Here is a 19,926-nt window from a genome sequence, read left to right on the forward strand (position 1 = left end):
AATGTAGAACTTTACATTTATCCCCATTGAAATTCACTGTGTTTTAGCCCAGTTTTCCAACCTGTCAAGATCATCCTGTATCCTGAATCTGTGTTCTACTGTATTTGCTACCCATCCCAATTTAGTAGCATCTGCAAATTGAATAAGCATTCCCTCTATCCCTTCATCGAAATAATTGATAAAGATGGTTGATAACAAACTTACCAAGAAGACAGGTTTTTCCCAGTAGCTGGCAACTTTGTTTCAAGATAAATAACACTGGTGTAATGACATTGTATAACACTTAATGGTAATATAAGGATAAAAGATACTAGATGGTCACTGAACAACTCCTCCTCCTAGATCCATTTGGTTTTCCCTTCCTTCCTTCCTTCCTTCCGTCCTTCCGTCCTTCCGTCATCCCATCCCGAGGGATCAGGTGGTGTCATGCAATCACTTTCATGCCAATAGAAAGTTATTACAGAAAGTCAGACTCGCTTTGGGGTGGTCACATATAGTAACATTTCATAATCCGCCTTGAGTCCCAGTGAGAAAGGCAATCTGTAAACAAAACTAAATAAATACCATGTGTGATAAATATTGTAGCAATTTTTATGAATGGAGTAAATTAAATACTGCAAGATAATAGAGCTGCCAGTGGACTGTTCATTAAGATTTTGTACAGCAACTGCTGTTGTTTACACATGCCAAGATGTTGCATCTATTGAGCTTGACTTATAGAAAATGAAATAGTGTGACTACTGGAATGGAAATTAAAACTGTGTTTTATGTTGAAGTGTATTTGTGCCAATTTTATAAACTTTTACTGTTAGTAAAGAATAACGGTTTTTTTTGTAGATTGATGAAGTCCTGAGACAAGAGGATAAAGCAGAAGCTATGTCTGGCCACATTGATCAATTTTTAATAGCTACATTCATGCAACTCCGACTCATTTATAATACACACATGGCTGATGAGAAATTGGACAAGGATGAGATAGTCAAGCTGTACAGTTGCATAATTGGAAACATGATTTCGGTAAGGTTTTTGATGTGGGCAAAGAGAAATTACCTACAACCAGTGGAACTGACAGTCTAATTCATTCTGAATTAGTTTAGCTTTTTCTGACAAGTTTGTGCCTTTCTATGTCTAAAAATGTCTCTAACACTCCTGTACTGCAATTTGTTGTTGGGTTTTTTTAAAAAAAATCACACAAACTATTTTATTTTACTCCCACGGGAAAGTGGTTAGGTCAGAATGTCAGGGAGGTTTCAGTTCTCCGGTGGTCCAGAGAGTGGGGCGGTCCTTCCATGACTCCTTACTCATGAGAGGGAGGGGCTAAGTCCCATGAGTAAGGAGTCATGGTAGGACCGCCCCACTCCTGGACCACCGAGAAGGAAGCTTCACGGTACTTTCTAGGTGATGTCATGCTGCTTCTGGGTTCCTCGGGTGCAGCTTTGCTTTGCAAAAGCCATTTAAAGGGATACATTTGAACTTCCCCTTTGGGGCAGTTCAAAAAAAAAAGTTAAAATGTTTGGGGCTCTTTAGCTTGAAGAAATGATGGCTGAGGGGTGACACAATTGAGGTTTATAAGATTATGCATGGGATCGAGCAGGTAGATAAAGGGGTACTTTTCTCCCTTTCTCACAATACAAGAACTCGTGGGCACTCAATGAAATTGCTGAGTGGTCGGGTTAGAACAGATAAAAGTAAGTACTTCTTCGCCCAAAGAGTGATCAGCACATGGAATTCACTGCCACAAGAGGTGGTGGCGGCTAGAAGCATGGACAGCTTCAAGAGGGAATTAGATAAGCATATGGAGCAGAGGTCCATTGGTGGCTATCAGCCACAAGGTATAGATAGGGACTCTGGGGCAAGTGATGCTCTGTATTTTTGGTGCTTGGGGGGGGTCAATAGTGTGAGGGCTCCTAGGTGTTGTATAATAAATTGATTCTCCTGAGGAGATAACTTGTTGGGATAAAATAAGATTTTTTAAATACCATCTGTAGCATCTTCAACTCAAGATACATCCTTTAAATCTTGGTGATTTTTCCTTGTGGGATTGATTTGAGCTGTTCAGATATAAACATTACAGGGTGAATAACACTTTGATTTTTGATGGATGAGAGAGAGAACTGCAGGGTGTTAACCAGCCTGTCATAATTCTTGGGGAAGAGGTTTCAGTGAGACATGTGAATTGAGGTATTTGATACTGCCTGTGACTAGAATGTAACTTTTTATGTTGCCTTAGGGCTTAAAAGGTAACGGTAACAAGAAATGATAGTACCAGCTAGGTACAACGATCATCCTCAGAGTTGAATTTGAAGGTATATGAATTGGGATGGATTTTAATAGAAATTGTATTTATTGTTTTAATCAGTGTTGTTACCCACTATAAGCCCTGCTGTGTAGGGGCGGGTGGGCTAGAAATTGAATAAAATAAATAAATACCCACCCATCCCTTTGACAAGCATGGTATTCAACATCATTGTAGTGGCCAGTGAAATGATTACCAGTTCAGCATTCACGAACAATTACTGATGGTTATTAAGAAGAATTGTAAAAAGAGGATTTTGAAAATGGAGGTTTGGATATATTATTGAAACTGCAATGGTTTATCTCAAAGAGACTAAGAAGAATGGAAGGTTGCAGGATTTGGACGCCCTCATGACTTAATAGACAAAGGCGTAATGAGAGACAAGCAATACTTTGATAAAAAAATGGGGAAACAGACTTCTTGGTTTCAATATTTGCAGTTAAAAAACCTAATTGATCAGCTCGCAGAACTGGGCATATTTCAAAGAGATTTAACGAACTTGGAAAGAATCATTAAATTTTACCCCAGCTTTCCGAAGGGAACCCTGTCTAAATTATATGATACGATCATTTCGGAAGGAGATCATCAAAATCCAAATACCAACATCGATGGGAAGAAGATCTGATGGTGCGATGGGATGACACAGATTGGGGCAATATATGGTCTTCTCCAGCCAACCATTCCAACATTTTCAATATTCAACTACAGTTTTTCAAACTTTACTCCAGATGGTACATGACTCCTCATCAATTACAGAAAATAAACATAAATAACGACCCGCGATGCTGGAAGGGTTGCGGGCAGGTTGGCACTTACTTACATTGTTGGTGGGACTGCCCAAGACTCAGCAAATTTTGGAAGGAGGTCCAAAAATAGATCACAGATATAACCTCACTTAATCTCAATTTCAAGCCTGAAAACTTTTTACTAAACCATTAGGATATCGACATAGATGTCAGAAATAAGGAAATAATTTCTATACTCCTTGCAACAGCACGTCTGACAACAGCTTAATGTTGGAAATCTCCATCGCCACCAACGTTATCCACATGGCATGAGAAAGTGTGGGAGCAATTTGTGATGGCAAAAATCTCAGAATACACGGAGCACAAATGTCTGTCTTCCAATCCCAAATTTGAATCAACCTGGTTCCCAATTTTCTCGTATCTCACCACACACGATATACTCCCGGCAAACTCACATTATCATAACTGGTTACTGATGTGAATTTGAATTATTAGTATCAAACATTATTATCAAAGCCTGATGGGAAATGATAATATCTGTAATCCTTACTCCTCTAGTTCTGAAGACTAATGACCTTGGGTATTATAGAAGATCTTTTGGTTGAAATGTTACACTAACTTTAATTTAATGTTCTTAAGATATTGAAATGTACTTCTATATTTGTGTATCTTTTTTGATGGCATCAATATGGCATTAATTGTTTTGAAAAAAAATAATAAAAAAGAGAGACTAATATGTAACTCTTGAATTTAATCTGCAGCTTTTCCGGATTGAAAGTTTGGCTAGGGAGGCCTCTGCAGGAGTGCTGAAGGACTTGATGCATGGTCTTATTACCTTAATGTTGGATTCAAGGGTTGAAGACCTTGAGGAAGGCCAGCAGGTTATCAGATCTGTCAACCTCTTGGTGGTAAAAGTTCTGGAGAAATCTGACCAAACCAATATACTGAGGTAAATGCACATATGAAAGATCTGACAAATCCTTCCTGTCATCACTGCAAACTTTAGCAGAAGACTGAATATTTGCTTCACCTTTCGCATATGATGATGTTGATCTTCATTGCATTACTTAAATACTGTCCCTCCAGGACAGACTTGTAGATCCCTGCCATATTCGGGTTAGCTCTGTGTAAATTCAGTTCGACAGATAAAAATCTGCAAACTAATACTGAAGTGTTCTGCCTGAAATGATTAGCTAAGTTTGCTATATCAATATATTTGATTTTCACCCTGGCCAAATCTGAGGATACTTAACTCTTGACAGTGGAGTTGTGAATGGACAAGACAGACCTTTTTACAAACCTGAAAAATAATCCAGGTTTGCAGAAAACTCTGGAATCTATTGGGGTTTTTTTTAAAAAAGAAATGGTAAAAGAACCACCTGTAGCTTTAAGAAACAGATGCCTTTAGTGTTTGTTGCTAGGCAACCACAACACTTTTGCCATCATTCTAGCTTGGTTTCTGTTAGTAAAAGGTAGGGTGGGCAGGGCCCTTTCCTGGGCTGTTTTGGCCTTTGACGGAGGACTCATCAGGGCTAGGCCTGGCAGCAACCACCAGGCAACGTGTACCTCCCAAATTGCATGATATCTAGTTCTGGCTGTTTACTGCTGTTCAGTAGCAGTCACCCCATGAAAGCCAGTGTAGTGTAGTGGTTAGAATTTCAGACTGGGATATGGGAGACACGTATGCAAATTCCTTCTCTGCCATGGAAGCTCACTGGGTAGCATTGGGCCAGTCACATACACTCAGCCTAATCTCCTTCACAGGGTTATTGCGAGAATAAAATGGAAGAGAGGAGGAAATAATGTAGGGAGGGGGGTACAAGAGAAAGTGAGGTATTCTTTGCAAGTTTTTGCAGGTTCCTCATCATACAACTGGATTTGGATCAGTGGATGGCACTACTTGACCAGACGTTTCCCAGGGAGAGGCTGCCAGCGTTGGGAAGGAGGGAAAACTGAAGACTGGGATGGGGGAAGATAAAGATAGGATGGCTGATAGGTGGGAAGGAGAAAAGGAAGCAGAAATAGTGAGGGAAGGGAAAATGAGATGTCCTCTGAAAGTCCTTTTAGGTATCATCACTCACCTTAAAACTCTACCTGGTAATGTGCAAAGTATTATGTAGTATTGTAAAAGAAGCTGAATTGGCACTGGGCAGAGCAGTGCTGTTTTATACAATCTATCTGTGGACTTTGTCTAGTTAATGTTGCTGTACATGTTCCCTGCAGTGCGCTACTTGTTCTGCTCCAGGACAGTCTTCTAGCAACTGCAAGCTCTCCCAAGTTCTCAGAACTTGTAATGAAGGTGAGTGTGCATACTGGATTTTATTTTGTCTGTGGCTAGGGTTGCCAAGTCGATCTTCACCGGAAGCAGGGGGCTCCCGGCCGGTGTCTGGTGCATGCGCGCGCGCCGCACGCACATCACCCAGAAGTGACGTGACGACGCCAGGCACGCTGTGGGTGGGGCCACGGCCATACGAGGGAAAACCATAGAGTTTTCCCTCGGATGGCCATGGCCCCGCCCCCAGTGTGCCCGGCATGGTCGCTTCACTTCTGGGTGACACGCACGTCGGGGAGGAGTTCCCCCCAGGGCCCGATCTGCCAGTGGCGGGGAACGGGCCTCTGGGGCGGGGGTTTCCCCGCCCCCCCGGGGGGACTTGGGAAGCCTATCTGTGGCTTTCTTTCAGTTTTGTGCTGCATAGTGAGTGGGAAGAGGCTACATGTTTCTGTGATAGACTGGATAAAAATCAGCTGTTAACTGTTCTGTGCTTGTGAACTGTGAACAGGCACTGTACTGAGACAGTCTCTAAGCTCTTTTAACAAGAGAAAAGGACTGCTGGCTGCATTAGCATATGTTTCAATATAAAATTAGCATATGTTTCAATATATGCTGTACGCACTTTATTGTTAATTGTAACTTATGTTTTAAAGTAATTATTTATGAGATTTTATAGAGTTTTTAAGCTTTATGTATGTCAACCAGGTACATTGTACCGTTCTGTTAGCCGCCCTGAGCCTGCTTGCGGGATGGGCGGGGTATAAATATAATAAATAAATAAATAAAAGTACTGCAAGTTAATAGCCTAGTATGGGCAGCTTTGTTTTGCTGAACAAATAGAAGCATTAGGCTTTTCAGTCTGAATGGCTTTTATAGAATAGCACAGTGCAGAATGAAGGAATAATGAATATATAGCACTTTGCTCAGAAACATTCATTTTATACTAAAATCAAGTTCAGCATTGAAGTTAAAACAACATAGATCATAAAATAGGTAAAGGTAAAGGGTTCCCTTGCTCGAAAGCCAGTCGAATCCGACTCTAGGGTTGCGGTGCTCATCTCCGTTTCAAAGCCGAAGAACCAGTGCTGTCCGAAGACGTTTCCGTGGTCATGTGGCCGGCATGACTAAACACCAAGGCGCACGGAACGCTGTTACCTTCCCACCGAAGTGGTCCCTATTTATCTACTTGCAATTTCTTGCTTTCGAACTGCTAGGTTGGCAGGAGCTGGAACTAGAGATGGGAGCTCACTCCATCATGCGGCACCCGGGTCTCGAACTGCTGAACTACTGACCTTCCACAGCCTGCAGTTCAGCGTCTTAACCACTTGAGCCACCGCAGCTCCTAGATCATAAAATACCATGTAAAAATTTAGTCAGATATCTCCGTAATTTAGAAGTAATAGAAATGTGGGATCCTAGATGGCTATTCAGATCCAGGTCACTGATGGGAGATCAACCGGGGGAGGAGGGATGTCCACCACTTCAACCAAAAGCCCTGTGGAAGAGCTCTGTTTTACAGGCCCTGCAGAACTGTAACAAATCCCACAGGGGCCTGATCTCATTCCACCAGGTGGGGGTCAGGGTCGAAAAGGCTCTGGCCCTAGGCAAGGCAAGTTGGATGTCCCTGGGGCCGGGGACTACCATAAGTAAAAGTTGTTGAATTTTAGTCCTCAGTGCTCAATCGGGCTCATATGGACTACCGAAAGTAAAAGTTGTTGATTTGTAGTCCTCAGTGCTCTATGGGGCTCATATGGAGAGAGGCGGTCCTGAAGGTATGCTGGCCCCTGGCCACATAGGGCTTTAATGGTAAGCACCAACACCTTGAAATGAATCCAGTATTCAGTAGGCAGCCAGCGTAGTTCACGTAGCACTGGGTGGATACGAGCCCACACAGGCACTGCTGTCAGCACCAGTGCTGCCGCGTTCTGCACTAGCTGCAACTTCCAGAGCAGAGTCAAGGGTAGCCCTACATAGAGAGAGTTACAATAATCCAGTCTAGAAGTGACCATTGCATGGGTCACTGTCACCAGGTTCCAGGGGTGAGATCTGGGACCAACTGCCTGATCTGCCTCAGATGGAAAAAGGCAAACCTCGCAATGTCAGTGACCTTGGGCCATAGAAAGGGAGGCGTCCAGGAACACCCCCAGCCTCTTCACCCTCGACGTTGGCACCAGTGGAGCCCCATCAAAGGCTGGGAGCCTGATGCCGTGCCTCAGTCCCCCACGACTCAGGTGCAGAACCTCCGTCTTTGGATGGATTTAACTTCAGTCGGTGCTGTTGCAACCATCCAGGCACAGCTTGTAACGCCCTATCCAGATCTCCTGGAGCTGTGTTCGGGCAGCCATCCATCAGTAGATAGAGTTGGGTGTCATCTGCATATTGGTGACATCCCAGCCCATATCTCCAGATAATCTGGGCGACTATAAACATCATTATCCCTCCTTTTCAGTGTTTATGGAGGATGGTGAGGCTTCTCCCTGAAACTATCAACACCATCAATCTGGACCGAATTATGTTGGACATCCACATTTTCATGAAGGTATTTCCAAAGGAAAAGCTGAAGCAGTGCAAAAGCGAATTAACCATACGGACACTTAAGACCTTGATTCACACCTTGTGCAAGCTGAAAGGACCCAAGGTGAGAGCACAAACTCCCTTCTCCGCCACAACACATGCACCCTGTTGCTTTTCTATAATATTTAAGATTTCTTTCTAAAGGCTGAAACACTCTCTCTTAGATCTTAGATCATCTGACAATGATCGACAACAAGAATGAGTCTGAATTGGAGGCTCACTTGTGCAGAGTGATGAAACACTCCCTGGACCAAACTGGAAGTAAAACAGATAAAGGCACAGAAAAAGGAGCTTCTCGGATAGTAAGTATTTATTTAACACAGTGAGAGAATGGGCCCTAAATGTAAAGCTGGTTTGTTTACTGGGCACAGAGTTAGATCAAGATGGGACAGAGTTATAATGTTTCTGAATTATAGTTTATAAACTTGACTTTACTATAGATCATGTGAATAAGTTTTCAGATATGGGGGCAGGGACGTTGCTTGGAGTGCAGAGTTGCTTTTGGCAATAGGCAATTTACTTTTCAGTAGTTCACCTCATTTAAAATGGCAAGTTTGGTTTAAAACTAAAATCCATGAAAACAGGGCACAGTGATATCGCTATGAAGTACTAGGAAGACCTGTTGTCATTTGTGTGGCACCTAGTCTCTCCTAAATTACAAAGTTTGCTTCCTTCTCTTCTGATAGGTTGGTTCTTGTAGAATGGAGAGTTTTAGTGACCACGGGCTTTCTTTATTCCAGCAGCTCCCTTAGTCAGCTGGATTCTAGGATTACCCTGGACATTAGCTAAAAAGGCTAGAAGTTGTATTGATGGATAGGATCTCTGCTATTCAAGGCTTGTCACAGTGCCTTCTCATGGTTGAACTGCTTCCTGTCATTGCGTAGCACCAGTCCCTGCTGGTATTACAGAAATTCCTAGTTGTGTCGAATGTTCAATATGCACTGATAGATGCAGTCCACTTAAACCGTCACCTAGCAATCCCCAAGTTGTTGTGCTTTCTAGTTATGGACAAACTGTTCTTGCCTCAGTATTTGAGCTTTCTGGGTAAACTGAAGGGTGAAGGGCTCATCTCTTTCAGAGATTCATCTCCTGGCTTGTGGTGTTTCTACATGTCCTCTTGGTTCTGTACGCAGTCTTATCATATTGCCCCCCACACACACCAGAAATGTAATTATCAGCACCAAATGTGGCTGTAAGTACTTCAGAAATTCAGATTCAGTCACTCTTGATCCATGGGAGCAAGAGGAGATTTTACAGTAGATGAGAGACAACTAATTGAACTGAACATACCATCTGGAGGAAAGGGCTGCTTAATCTTAATGGCTTGGGCTGCTTCCACATTGCCCTCTTGTGGAGTCACTTCTATTGCAAATGCAGTGGCAATGGAACATCCACACTGGGTGATTCCTTGCATTTTCACACCTCACTGCAGTTTGCAAGCCAGGCCAAAGCAAATGGTCTGTGTGGAAGCAGCCTTAGTTCACAGCAGTAAGTCAGGGGTTCTAGAGTTAACGGTCTGACACATTAAAAAGCTTCAGTATATGTTTAGTATATGCATCCTGGTGAACCTGCAGTGGTATTGCACAGAATCTCCTTTAGCTTTTCAATTCAGAGAAGCACATAGAAACATCCCACTCTGTTAGTAATAAATCATTACACACTGGAAAGATTCATATTCTTCATACATGGTAACTTTAAACATCAAGATCATCTTTACTGCTTTGACTAACATAGTATTTTAATTGAATCAAATTTCCATCTCTCTCTTTTTACATGGAGGCAAACTTGAGTTCCATTCAAGTCCAACAGTATTATTTAACGCTGTGGTTTAATTGAATTAAAATACTATAACTGTTCTAGTCTTAAATTGTGGAAGGTCTGAAGGATGTTTCCTTCCAACAATAATCATGGGACTGCTTCTGCTGCTTAAATTTCCATCTTACTGAGGGGTACATGTGTGTTAACCTGTCTCCTATTTTTGTTTTATAGGATGAAGAGGGGTACATGTGTGTTAATCTGTCTCCTATTTTTGTTTTATAGGATGAAAAGTCACCAAAGGCCAAAGTGAATGATATTTTAGCAGAGATATTTAAGAAAATTGGCTCTAAAGAGAACACTAAAGAGGTAAGAGCCTGTATACCAAGTGATGGTGGAGTGGAAGATGTATGCATTCTGCTTTATTTTGTATCTGTACTCACACAGAGCTCGTTTTGGAACATTTTAGTGCTCTAGCTGGCGGGGTGCTAGTGTTCATTCTACATGGAGGCAAACTTGAGTTCCATTCAAGTCCAACAGTATTCTTTAACTCTGTGGTTCAGTTCACATTCAGACATTTACCTTTTAAAGTGGTTATGTAACTGGTTCAGACACTTTGCATTGTTTTAGATGTATTTTGTGAAGAATAATATTGCACTGTTTTTGTCTGTGTGTGTGTTTACAACACCACTCTGTCAAAAGAGCAGGAAAGGGAGCTCAATTTGGAAGTCGAGTGTTAGATTGTATTTAGCAGTTTTTACCCAGTCACTGTTACTTTGCCAGAGGCCTTCCTGAGTAGCTGGGCATACATTTCTCCCCTCTGGCTGCTATAAATATGCCTATCGTGGATCATCTTGAAATTGTTTGCATTAATAGATCTCACAAATGCTTGTTCTAACATTCCCATTTATCCTCAAGACAAAGTTTCTCCCTTTCAGTATCAAGAATTTTTTCTCTGGTGTAGTCTTCGCATTTCTCAGTCTTTGAAGGATTGCTGTTATTCCGTTCGATGACAACTGGCTGTTTCTGTAACAGTCCAAAGAGTTGGGCCTTAATGCTCACTGTACTCACTTGTCCTTGGTGTTTGTTAAAACAAATTCTATCTTCACTTCCATTGTATTGGAGCAGGGCTGTGCAAGACCTCACAAAGATGGGGTGTGTGATAATCTGAATATTGTGCTCCGTGCTGTCAGCCCTGTGCATTCAACTACTGTTCAGATCACAGCAACAACTCTGCCTGGCCTCTTGATTTATTTCTTCATATGTGACCTTTCTAGTTGTGGTTCACTGATAGGCAGGCCTGTAGCCAGGATTTTGTAGCTTGTGGGGGATATTTTTTTCTTGTGGGGCAGCCATTATGTATATAAAATATTATGTAAAATAATTCAATTTATTCCAATTACATCAGTTATACAGGAAGCAGCATATTCAGAATTATAAAACACGCTACGCCTTTTAAAAAAAATGAATAAAAACATTTTCAGAGGGAAATCTTGTGGGGTTTGCCCTTTAAGGAAGGAGGCGGAGCCCTGAATATCCCCAGTGTAGCTATGGGCCTGCTGGTAGAGCTTCTCCAGATCCCAGCTAGGTATTCATATCTCATTGTTTGGTGACACTATCTATGTAACTTCCATAAAACCTGCTGCTTCACGTGCTACTATTGTAGTTCATTGTCACAATAGATTGAGGAGTCCATTGTTGATCCTTGATTGTTGTTAGAAAGGGCACAACAATGTCTAGAAATGCTAGTTGTGCACAGGGCCACAGTATCCTTTTCTGTTTTTTCAAGATACAATAGTTTATGTGATCACAGTCATTGTGGCCACCAAGTTCATTTTCATATCTGTGCAGTCTCGTATGGGTACCGCGTATGCACAGGCCTACCACAGAGAGGTTTTTGATTTTCAAAACACCTGAGGGGACAGTCTGTCCTTCTCTCCCATGCCAGTTTCCTGTCTTTTTGTAGTGTGATAAAAAGGGGATAGAGCACCCTTCTTTCTCAACTGCTCCTGAAAGAGGTTGACTGCTTGAAGCTTCCATCACTGAAATCTGTTCTTTGTGGAAAATAACACCTTCCCTTCAATGGAAATAGATCAAGATGGGTAGCTGTGTTAGTCTGTCTGTAGCAGTAGAAAAGAGTAAGATTTCACCAGCACCTTAAAAACTAACCAAATTTGTGGTAGGGTAGGAGCTTTCGTGAGTCACTGCTCACTTCTAGCTGTATCTGAAGAAGTGAGCAGTAACTCATGAAAGCTATCACACATTTTATTAGTCTTTAAGGTGCTACTGGACTCTTATTCTTTTCTACCTTCCCTTCATTGAGAATTTTTCAAAAATACCAGTTCTGGAGAACAAACAGTCCCAGGTAATGGCCCCAAAAGCTGTATTTTAAAAAATGCTGGTACTTTGGGTTGAAAATTCCCCACACAGACGACCGTGAGAAATGTTTACTATGCTTCAGCAAAGAGCATGACATCTCTTGTTACTCAGTATGATAAAAGTTCATGCCAAAAGCAAGGTATGGTAGAGCTTCACGCTCGAAAGTGACTCTATGGGGAAAAGCCCTGTCTGGCAGCACTCTGGAGAAATGTCAGAGGGCAATGCCAGTACCCACTCCAGAGAGAGGATCTGACCATCTTTGGTTCCAACGATTCCACGACTGATTTCGGGCCCTTGGGCTCCATCCAGCACTCTGAGTGAGGCCCCCAGTTCCGCTCTGACTGCACCAGAGCACAGTACTTCAGATATTTATTTATTATTGGATTTATACCCCGCCCTCCCTGCAAAGCGGGCTCAGATATGCCACCAAAAAAGGCTTGGCACAAAGCATAAACATTCAGAAAAGTCATCCAAGTCATCCTTGGTGCCAACTCATATCCAAAGGAATCAGTTCCACAGAGGACAATACTTGAACTAGTCAAAGAAGCTAGTTCCATTCTGAGAACACCCTCTCTGTCAGTCCCCTGTTGTCAGCCATATATATCCACCCACCATTTGGATCTGCTGCATCAGTCTCATATCCAACAGATTATTGTCATATGTCGTCAAGGTTCCCTTACCAAGACTTTACTGTGATCGGAACTGAGATCAGTATGCTGTAACTCAGTATGATTTTAAGCTGTTACTACCAATTTTAATGTTTTATTTTGCATTGTGTTTTAAATTTTAAATTTTGAGTGCATTTATTACAAATGATGCTACCCGCCCTGAGCCCAGTTGCGGGATGGGCGGGATATAAATACAAATAAATAAATAAATATGCTCAGATCTGATGTGGCCAAAGCCACCCATTGTCCTCTCTAGAATTCCCTCTGGATCCTTAAGACAAGGCTATGCCTTACTGCGATCCCTCTTTGGATCACAACCAACCTGGCGCGCGTTCTCTCTCTCTCTCTCTCTCTCTCTCTCTCTCTCTCTCTCTCTCTCACACACACACACACACACACACACACCCACACCCACCCACACCAGATTTCGTGACGTGGCAATACATTACCCACACACACACACACACGTACGTGTCCTTGGTCATATATTGTACTCCATACGTATGGGCAAAGAAGGCCAACAACTGGACAGAAAAGGCAGGAAAATCTATGCCACTTCTGCCTTCAGCTTCAAAATAGCCAGCTACCAGTGCATAATGCCTGCTACCAGTTATTTCTATGGGATAGGATTGCCCTGTACCTAGAATTGCTATCTGATGACAAACACAGATAGGCAGAGTCCCAGGCCCTAGGGGCATCAAAATTGTCTAGACATCAGATCTCCTCTGCAGAGCACTGATCTTATTGTGCAGCCCGCAATCTCACCACAGTGATTTCATTTTGATGAAATTCCTCGCTTAGATTCATGAGACTTATGGCTAGAAGGGAAGATCTCCCCTTTGAATATAGTTTCAGAGGGTAGCCATGTTGGTCTGTAGTAGAACCACTAGATTAAAGTTCAGTAGCACCTTAAGAGACCAACAAGATTTTCGGGGTATGAGCTTTTGAGAGTCAGAGCTCCTTTGTCAGGTAAGAAATGGAATGGAGATGTAAGTCCTTATCTCCTAGTCAGATGTTGCAAAGAAGGAACTCAGGAAGCAGAGGTACAATGTGCATTGTAATCAGCTTGATTAGAGCAGAGAGGAAATGCTTGGGAGCAGAAAATCAGCATTTGTCGTGAGATAAGAATCCTATGTCCCCATTCAGCCATGTTAGGCAGGGGCCTGTTGTTCTGAACTTTTAGATGGTCTCAAGTTGTAATCTCCCAGTGAAGCTTCTGTGTTTGAGGACTGCCACTCTTAAGTCAGTAATGGAATGACCTGGAAGATTCAAATGTTCTCCTGCTGGTTTTTGAGTGTTGTGTTTTTTAATTTGGACTTTTCCCCATTCTTTTGCGTAGGGACTGACTTGGTTTTCTCATGTAGTGGTTAGAAGGGCATTGCTCACATTTGACAGCCTATATAAATTGGAAGATGAACAAATGAATGAGCCTAAGATGGGGTGGCTGGTGTTAAGGTTGGTGATTGTGTTGTTAGAGTGAATATGGGGAGAAAGGTGAGAGCCAGTTTGGTGTAGTGGTTAAGTGTGCGGACTCTAATCTGGGAGAACCTGGTTTGATTCCCCACTCCTCCACTTGCACCTGCTGATGTGACCTTGGGTCAGTCACAAGCTCTGGCACAGCTGTTCCTGAGAGAGCAGTTTGTGTCAGAGTTCTCTCAGCCCCACCCACCTCACAGGGTGTCTGTTGTGGGGAGGGGAAGGGAAAGGAGTTTGTAAGCCGCTCTGAGACTCCAAGTGAAGGGCGGGGTATAAATCCAATCTCTTCTTCTTCTTCTTGGTTTGTTGCAGGCCCTAGAGTCTGTGCCTATCTTAGGAAGGGCATTGTTGTGGGCAAAAAGTGGTTCAAGGTTAGGAGGCTGTCTGTGCACAAGAAAAGGTTTGCCTCCCAATGCCTGTGAAAGAGAAGTATCATTGTCTAGCATAGATTGCAGATTGTTGATGATGCATTGAACCAGTATGAACTGAGAGCTGTAGGTGACCACCACCAGTGTTCTTTAGTTGTTTTGTTTGGACCTATTTATTTATTTATTACACTTCTATCCTGCCCTATCCCATGATGGGCTCAGGGCAGCTCACAACAGAGACAAAACAATAAATATACAATTAAAAATCAATTAAATAAAAACAGAATTGCAGCAGAAAATAACATCAGTCCAGAGAAGCCTGATACACTTCTTGTAGGTGTTAGTAGGATAGCAGGCATCTGTAGGCCTGTTACGGGCAGGGGAGGCCAAGATGGTAAAAAACATCTGTTTTACAGGCCCTGAGGAATTGTAGCAAGTCCCGCAGAGCCCTGATCTCAATTGGGAGCATGTTCCACCAGGCGGGGGCCAGGGCAGAAAAGGCCCTGGCCCAGGCTAAGCGGACATCTTTCGAGCTAGGGGCTACCAGTAGGTGTTGTTTGGCGGAGCCCAAGGTTCTCTGGGGCATATGTGGAGAGGGAAGGTCCCGAAGGTATGCTGGTCCCAGGCATGTAGGGCTTTAAAGGTCAGCACCATAACCTTGAAACAGATCAATTACTCAACTAGTATCTTGTAACAGGTTATTCCGTGGTATCATTCTGGCTTTGTTTAACTGTTTCTTTACATCAGGTGGTATTGTAATACCAAAAACATCTGCTGTAGATCTTGCAGATGAGAATTTTATTATTTATTTCAATTTATAGCCTGCCCTTCCTGCAAGTGGGCTCAGGATGGGTCACAACAGTAAAGTTACAAAACAATTATAACAAATAAATAATTAAAACAATTAAAAAGGCAGGTACTACAATAAATTAATAAGGTTCAACAATCCTAAGTGGCTGGGAGCAACTAGACCGTAAACCAAGGAACAGTAGAGATCTTGTTAATGTGGGCAGCATACAGTTAGAAAGCTTCAGCAAGGGAGGCCAAATAATTGGGTGCTGCTGATTCTGTCTGAGAGGTCAGAACGGATGTGGCTGTAGACAGTGGATTGTTTGGTATGTTTAAGATGGTGATTGGGTTTGGCAATCAGTAGATTTCTGGTATAAGATGGGTTTTATGCTTCCATTATGTATTTATACAGTGGTATCTACAAAATGAGTTTCTAGTGTGGATTGGCTCATGGTCAGGTTGGAAATTGCTGAAGACCTGGTGAAATTTCTCGTGCTTCTTTCTCATGTTTCCAAATGATGCAAATGTCATCAATAAATCTCAGGTATAAAAGGGGTGTTAACGGATGGGAGCTGAGGAATCACTGCTCCAGGTCAGCCATGAAAATGTTAGCATGTTGTTGTACCATGTAGGTGCCCTTGGCTGTGCCATTGTTCTGAAGTAATAAATCCTCACCAAGTCTGAAGTAGTTTCAGTTGACGGTGAACTTGGAGAGATTGGTAGTGAGGTTGGCCATGGACAAGGCTCTACTGGTAGCAGGAGCTCCTTTGCATATTAGGCCACACACCCCTAGTGTAGCCAGTCCTCCAAGAGCTTACAGTAGCCCCAGTAAGAAGAGCTCTGTAAGCTCTTGGAGGATTGACTACACTAGGGGTGTGTGGCCTAATATGCAAAGGAGCTTCTGCTACCAGTAGAGCCCTGGCCATTGAGTTGCATTGGAGTTGAGAGATGGTATTGCTAACAGCTTATAGTCCATCTTTGTGGGGATGTTGGTGTATAGAGACTCAACATCCATGGTGGCCAAAGTAGTGTTTTCCTGGAATATTGTTAACAGATTGGGCTTTTTCTAGGAAACCTGTGGTGCCCCATACATTACTGGGGGCAATAATGACATAGGGTCTGAGAGTAGAGTCCATGTAACCAGAGACCCCTACAGTGATAGTGTCTGTGCCTGAGACAATAAACTATTGCATTCTTGGTTGGCAGGCTTTTGTATGTTGTGTAGAAGTCAGAAAATGCCTGGTCGAGGTTCTTATGGGTACCCAAATCGCTGTCCGCGTGCCGGTCCTTTAACTAGCAAAAGCACCCCTTACTAGTATGGAGAAAACACATGTTATTTTGGGGTATAAATATAATCAAGATCTTAATCCTCTGTATACCAAGTTCGAGATTCAGACCAACACTTGAAAGAAAGAGGGGGAATAAGCTTTCTTAAACAGAAGAGGTTTTTCATTGTAAGAGAAAATAAGAGTAAGAATTTGAGTGGTTTGCAAGGTAAAAATGTCAATTTACAGAATGAAAAAAGATGTTAAAACTTTTCCCTAGCAAGCTGCCTGCCAGTGGGAGGGGTGGGGGGATACTGAAAGGGTGTGAATCAAAAAACCTGCAAGCCTGGTCAAGAAGGGTGAAGGATTCCTTGGTGACTAGAAGCGGCTCTGGGAGAGTGGAAGTGACCAGGCAGGAGAGAGTGCAGCAAAGATGTTCTGTATAGCAGAGAAGCTAACCGTGAAGCTGGTGTGACTGGATGGATTCCAAACTGGTTACAAAAATTGGGGTTGAGGGATAACTTTTTATACACTTTTGCTGAGAATGAGGAGGGGGAGGATTGTGAGATGTGAGAATGATAAAAATTACAACTTCATGAAGATGGGCTGCCTGAAAAGAAATTCTTTGTTTGCATTATAAGTATCCACTGGGATGATTTGGAAGTAGACATGTAAACAGTGATAGCTGGGTACTCTACATGATTAAGGATGGGCAGAAACCTTTCCTGTCGTTAAGTGTAGGGGAAATTGCCGAAATTGGCCCATTGCTTATTGTCTTGGAGATCCAGGTCGTTTGTTAAGACCAAAGTATCAGGGAAGAGGCTCCTAGCTCCTTGGGGGGAATCAGCCCTCCTCTTGACTCCCCCTTTAGAATGGGCTTTGCATGACTGATGGAGGAGCTGACTGGCTACATTCCAGGGACATGACCACATAGATACGTTCCTGTATGTGAGCTGCTAATTCTTCCATAATCCTATTTAGTTCCTTTTGATATTCCTGAGTGGGGTCTGAGGAGAGTCCTTTGGAGAAAGTGGAGAGTTGTCTTTTGGCTTCTGGAATGTGGCTTGAATTGTCCGTGGTGACTGTTCCTCCTCTGTCAGTTTCTTTAATAATGATGTCAGGATTGTTTCTGAGGCTGTTTATTGCATTTCTTTTGGCGTGGGTGAGGTTGTGTTGTGAGAGATGATGTCTCTTGATCATAAGTTTGTGTTTAGCAGCAAAAACATTATATATAGAGATCCAGTGTGGCATTGCAGCGATCAGGTGGTGGGGATCCATGTAGAGTCCTTTTCCCTGTAGAGTTGGGTGGTGGCGATTGGTGGTCAGTGTGTTGTCTGACAGTGAGGGGGAGAGATGGCAGCTGTTCAGCAGTCGATTGGGAATTCAGCTGTGTGGTGCAGATGCCATTCACGTTCTGTTCTGAGGCATGATGAAAGTACTCCTTCAGATGCAGACAGTGAAAAAAGGCCACCAAGTCACCATAGAACTGTATTGTCTGTGTAGATTTAGTGGAGCAGGATACTCAAAATGGCATGGCCATTACAATCCTGTGTCATACGTCCATGCACCTGTGGGACTTATGTGATAGCATGACACATTTTCCATGTGCATTCTCTGGGACTTTGGGCCAGATATGTCACAATGTTGTCCAGTGTGCAAACAACTGTATTCTATTGTGCAGTGAGGCAGAGGCCTTGTGGGTAGCTGCATGGAGGGGAACCCTCTCTTTCATACTACAGTCTCTCCATCCATTCGTACTGCGCAGACTGCTTTCTTATAGTCCTTGGTAGCCACATCAGCCTTGGCTGACCTGCAATTCCCTGAGAGAAGGCGGGCAGCTTTATTTGCTCCATTATTTCCTCATCACAACAACAGTCTGACATCACAGTTTGCATACCCTGGAAGTTGCTGCAGGGCAAAGCTATGATTAAAGGCACCTCTTTCATCCTCTTGGAATTTCTCCTTGGAACAAGGAAACTAAAAAGCAATAAATGCGATGATGCAAGTAGAATTATACATTCTGCCCCACACAGCACCTTATCCTGATCTTGAGTACCTCAAGACATCAGGATTGGCCTTACTGATGTGAATGCACATGATGGCATGTGGTTTGTCCTGTGGTTCATTATTTGGTTAAGTGCTTCTTCAAGGGCCTACAGAACTTGTGCCCATCATCAAGCCTTCTAGTTTGGAGCCTTTGTAATAATGCCACAAACCATTTGACTTCTCGTGATTTGCATTTTCAATTCAAAACTACTTTCCTGGTGGCCATAGCTTCAGTTCACCATGTTAGTGAACTATACACTGTATCACTTATCCCCCTTTCTTACTGATCCATCGGGAGAAGATTGTTCTGTGCCTTGATATGACAGTTCTTTCAAAGATGCAGTCTAATTTTCCATCTTGCTGAGGACATCATGCTTGCGTCCTCTTTTTCCCCTGTATCTCAGAATAGCCATCCGTGAACTTCAGATGTCCATAGGGTACTTGGATTCTATCTTCATAGACATCAAGTGTCCTGAAGGACCAAAGATGCTTTGTGTTTGGCAGGCAACCAGTTTATCTTTGCTTGCTAGGTTCTCATATCTGGGACTACACATAGACCAAGAAATTAAGTTGCTGCTGCTTAAATGGTGAGGATCTGTGCCCGCTTGACTCCTTCTAGTCATCTTTGTTCTATGGGCGAGCCTTCAAGCGGTAGTGGAGGTGGTCAAGCTGTTCTTCAAGGCATGCACATGTGCTTGAAAGATGTGGTATCAAGAAGGGGAATGAGCATCAGTTCACTGGCAAGACTGTTTTGAAACTGGCTCTGTGCAGACGTATGTGTAGGATTGTACATATTATCACTTTTAAAACATCAGGTAAGCCTGTCTTTTCGGTAAGTATGCACATTTTAGATAACTCAGGAACTTTACTTTCTACAGGGCCTTGCAGAGTTATATGAATACAAAAAGAAATATTCTGATGCAGACATTGAGCCCTTCCTCAAGAACTCTTCCCAGTTCTTCCAGAGCTATGTGGAAAGAGGTCTTCGGCTGATTGAAATGGAAAGAGAGGGCAAAGGACGCATTCCTTCTTCTACAGGTAACTTCACAGTATGGCAGCTTGGACTTCGGGTGTGTGTGTGTGTGTGACCTGTTGCTGTTCTGATGCAGCTTTCAGACTTTTTTCAACTTAGTAGTGACTGCAGAAGTAGTAATGAAGTTCTTAGGTAAATTGGTACTCTGAAATGCAAGGCATGAAATTATGTTATGGAATACCTGCAGACTATTCTCAAAGAGCTATGGAACAGGAATAAAGGAAGTTGTTGCCGGCCTGACAAATGTCTTGCAAGGGAG

The 19,926-nt window shown here is 42.8% G+C and overlaps 1 protein-coding gene across 1 annotated transcript in view; it reads left to right on the forward strand.

Annotated features, from left to right (window-relative positions):
• Positions 1–19,926, forward strand: part of CKAP5 (cytoskeleton associated protein 5) — a 128,787-nt gene that overhangs the window by 96,390 nt on the left and 12,471 nt on the right. The window contains 7 exon segments of the mRNA XM_015406899.1: positions 838–1,017; positions 3,804–3,991; positions 5,266–5,341; positions 7,764–7,952; positions 8,053–8,190; positions 9,929–10,012; positions 19,513–19,672. Of these exon segments, the coding sequence (XP_015262385.1) occupies positions 838–1,017; positions 3,804–3,991; positions 5,266–5,341; positions 7,764–7,952; positions 8,053–8,190; positions 9,929–10,012; positions 19,513–19,672 (1,015 nt within the window).

The sequence above is a fragment of the Gekko japonicus genome, unplaced genomic scaffold (genome assembly GCF_001447785.1).
Source record: "Gekko japonicus isolate JY-2015 unplaced genomic scaffold, Gekko_japonicus_V1.1 scaffold84, whole genome shotgun sequence".
Taxonomy (NCBI): Eukaryota; Metazoa; Chordata; class Lepidosauria; order Squamata; family Gekkonidae; genus Gekko; species Gekko japonicus.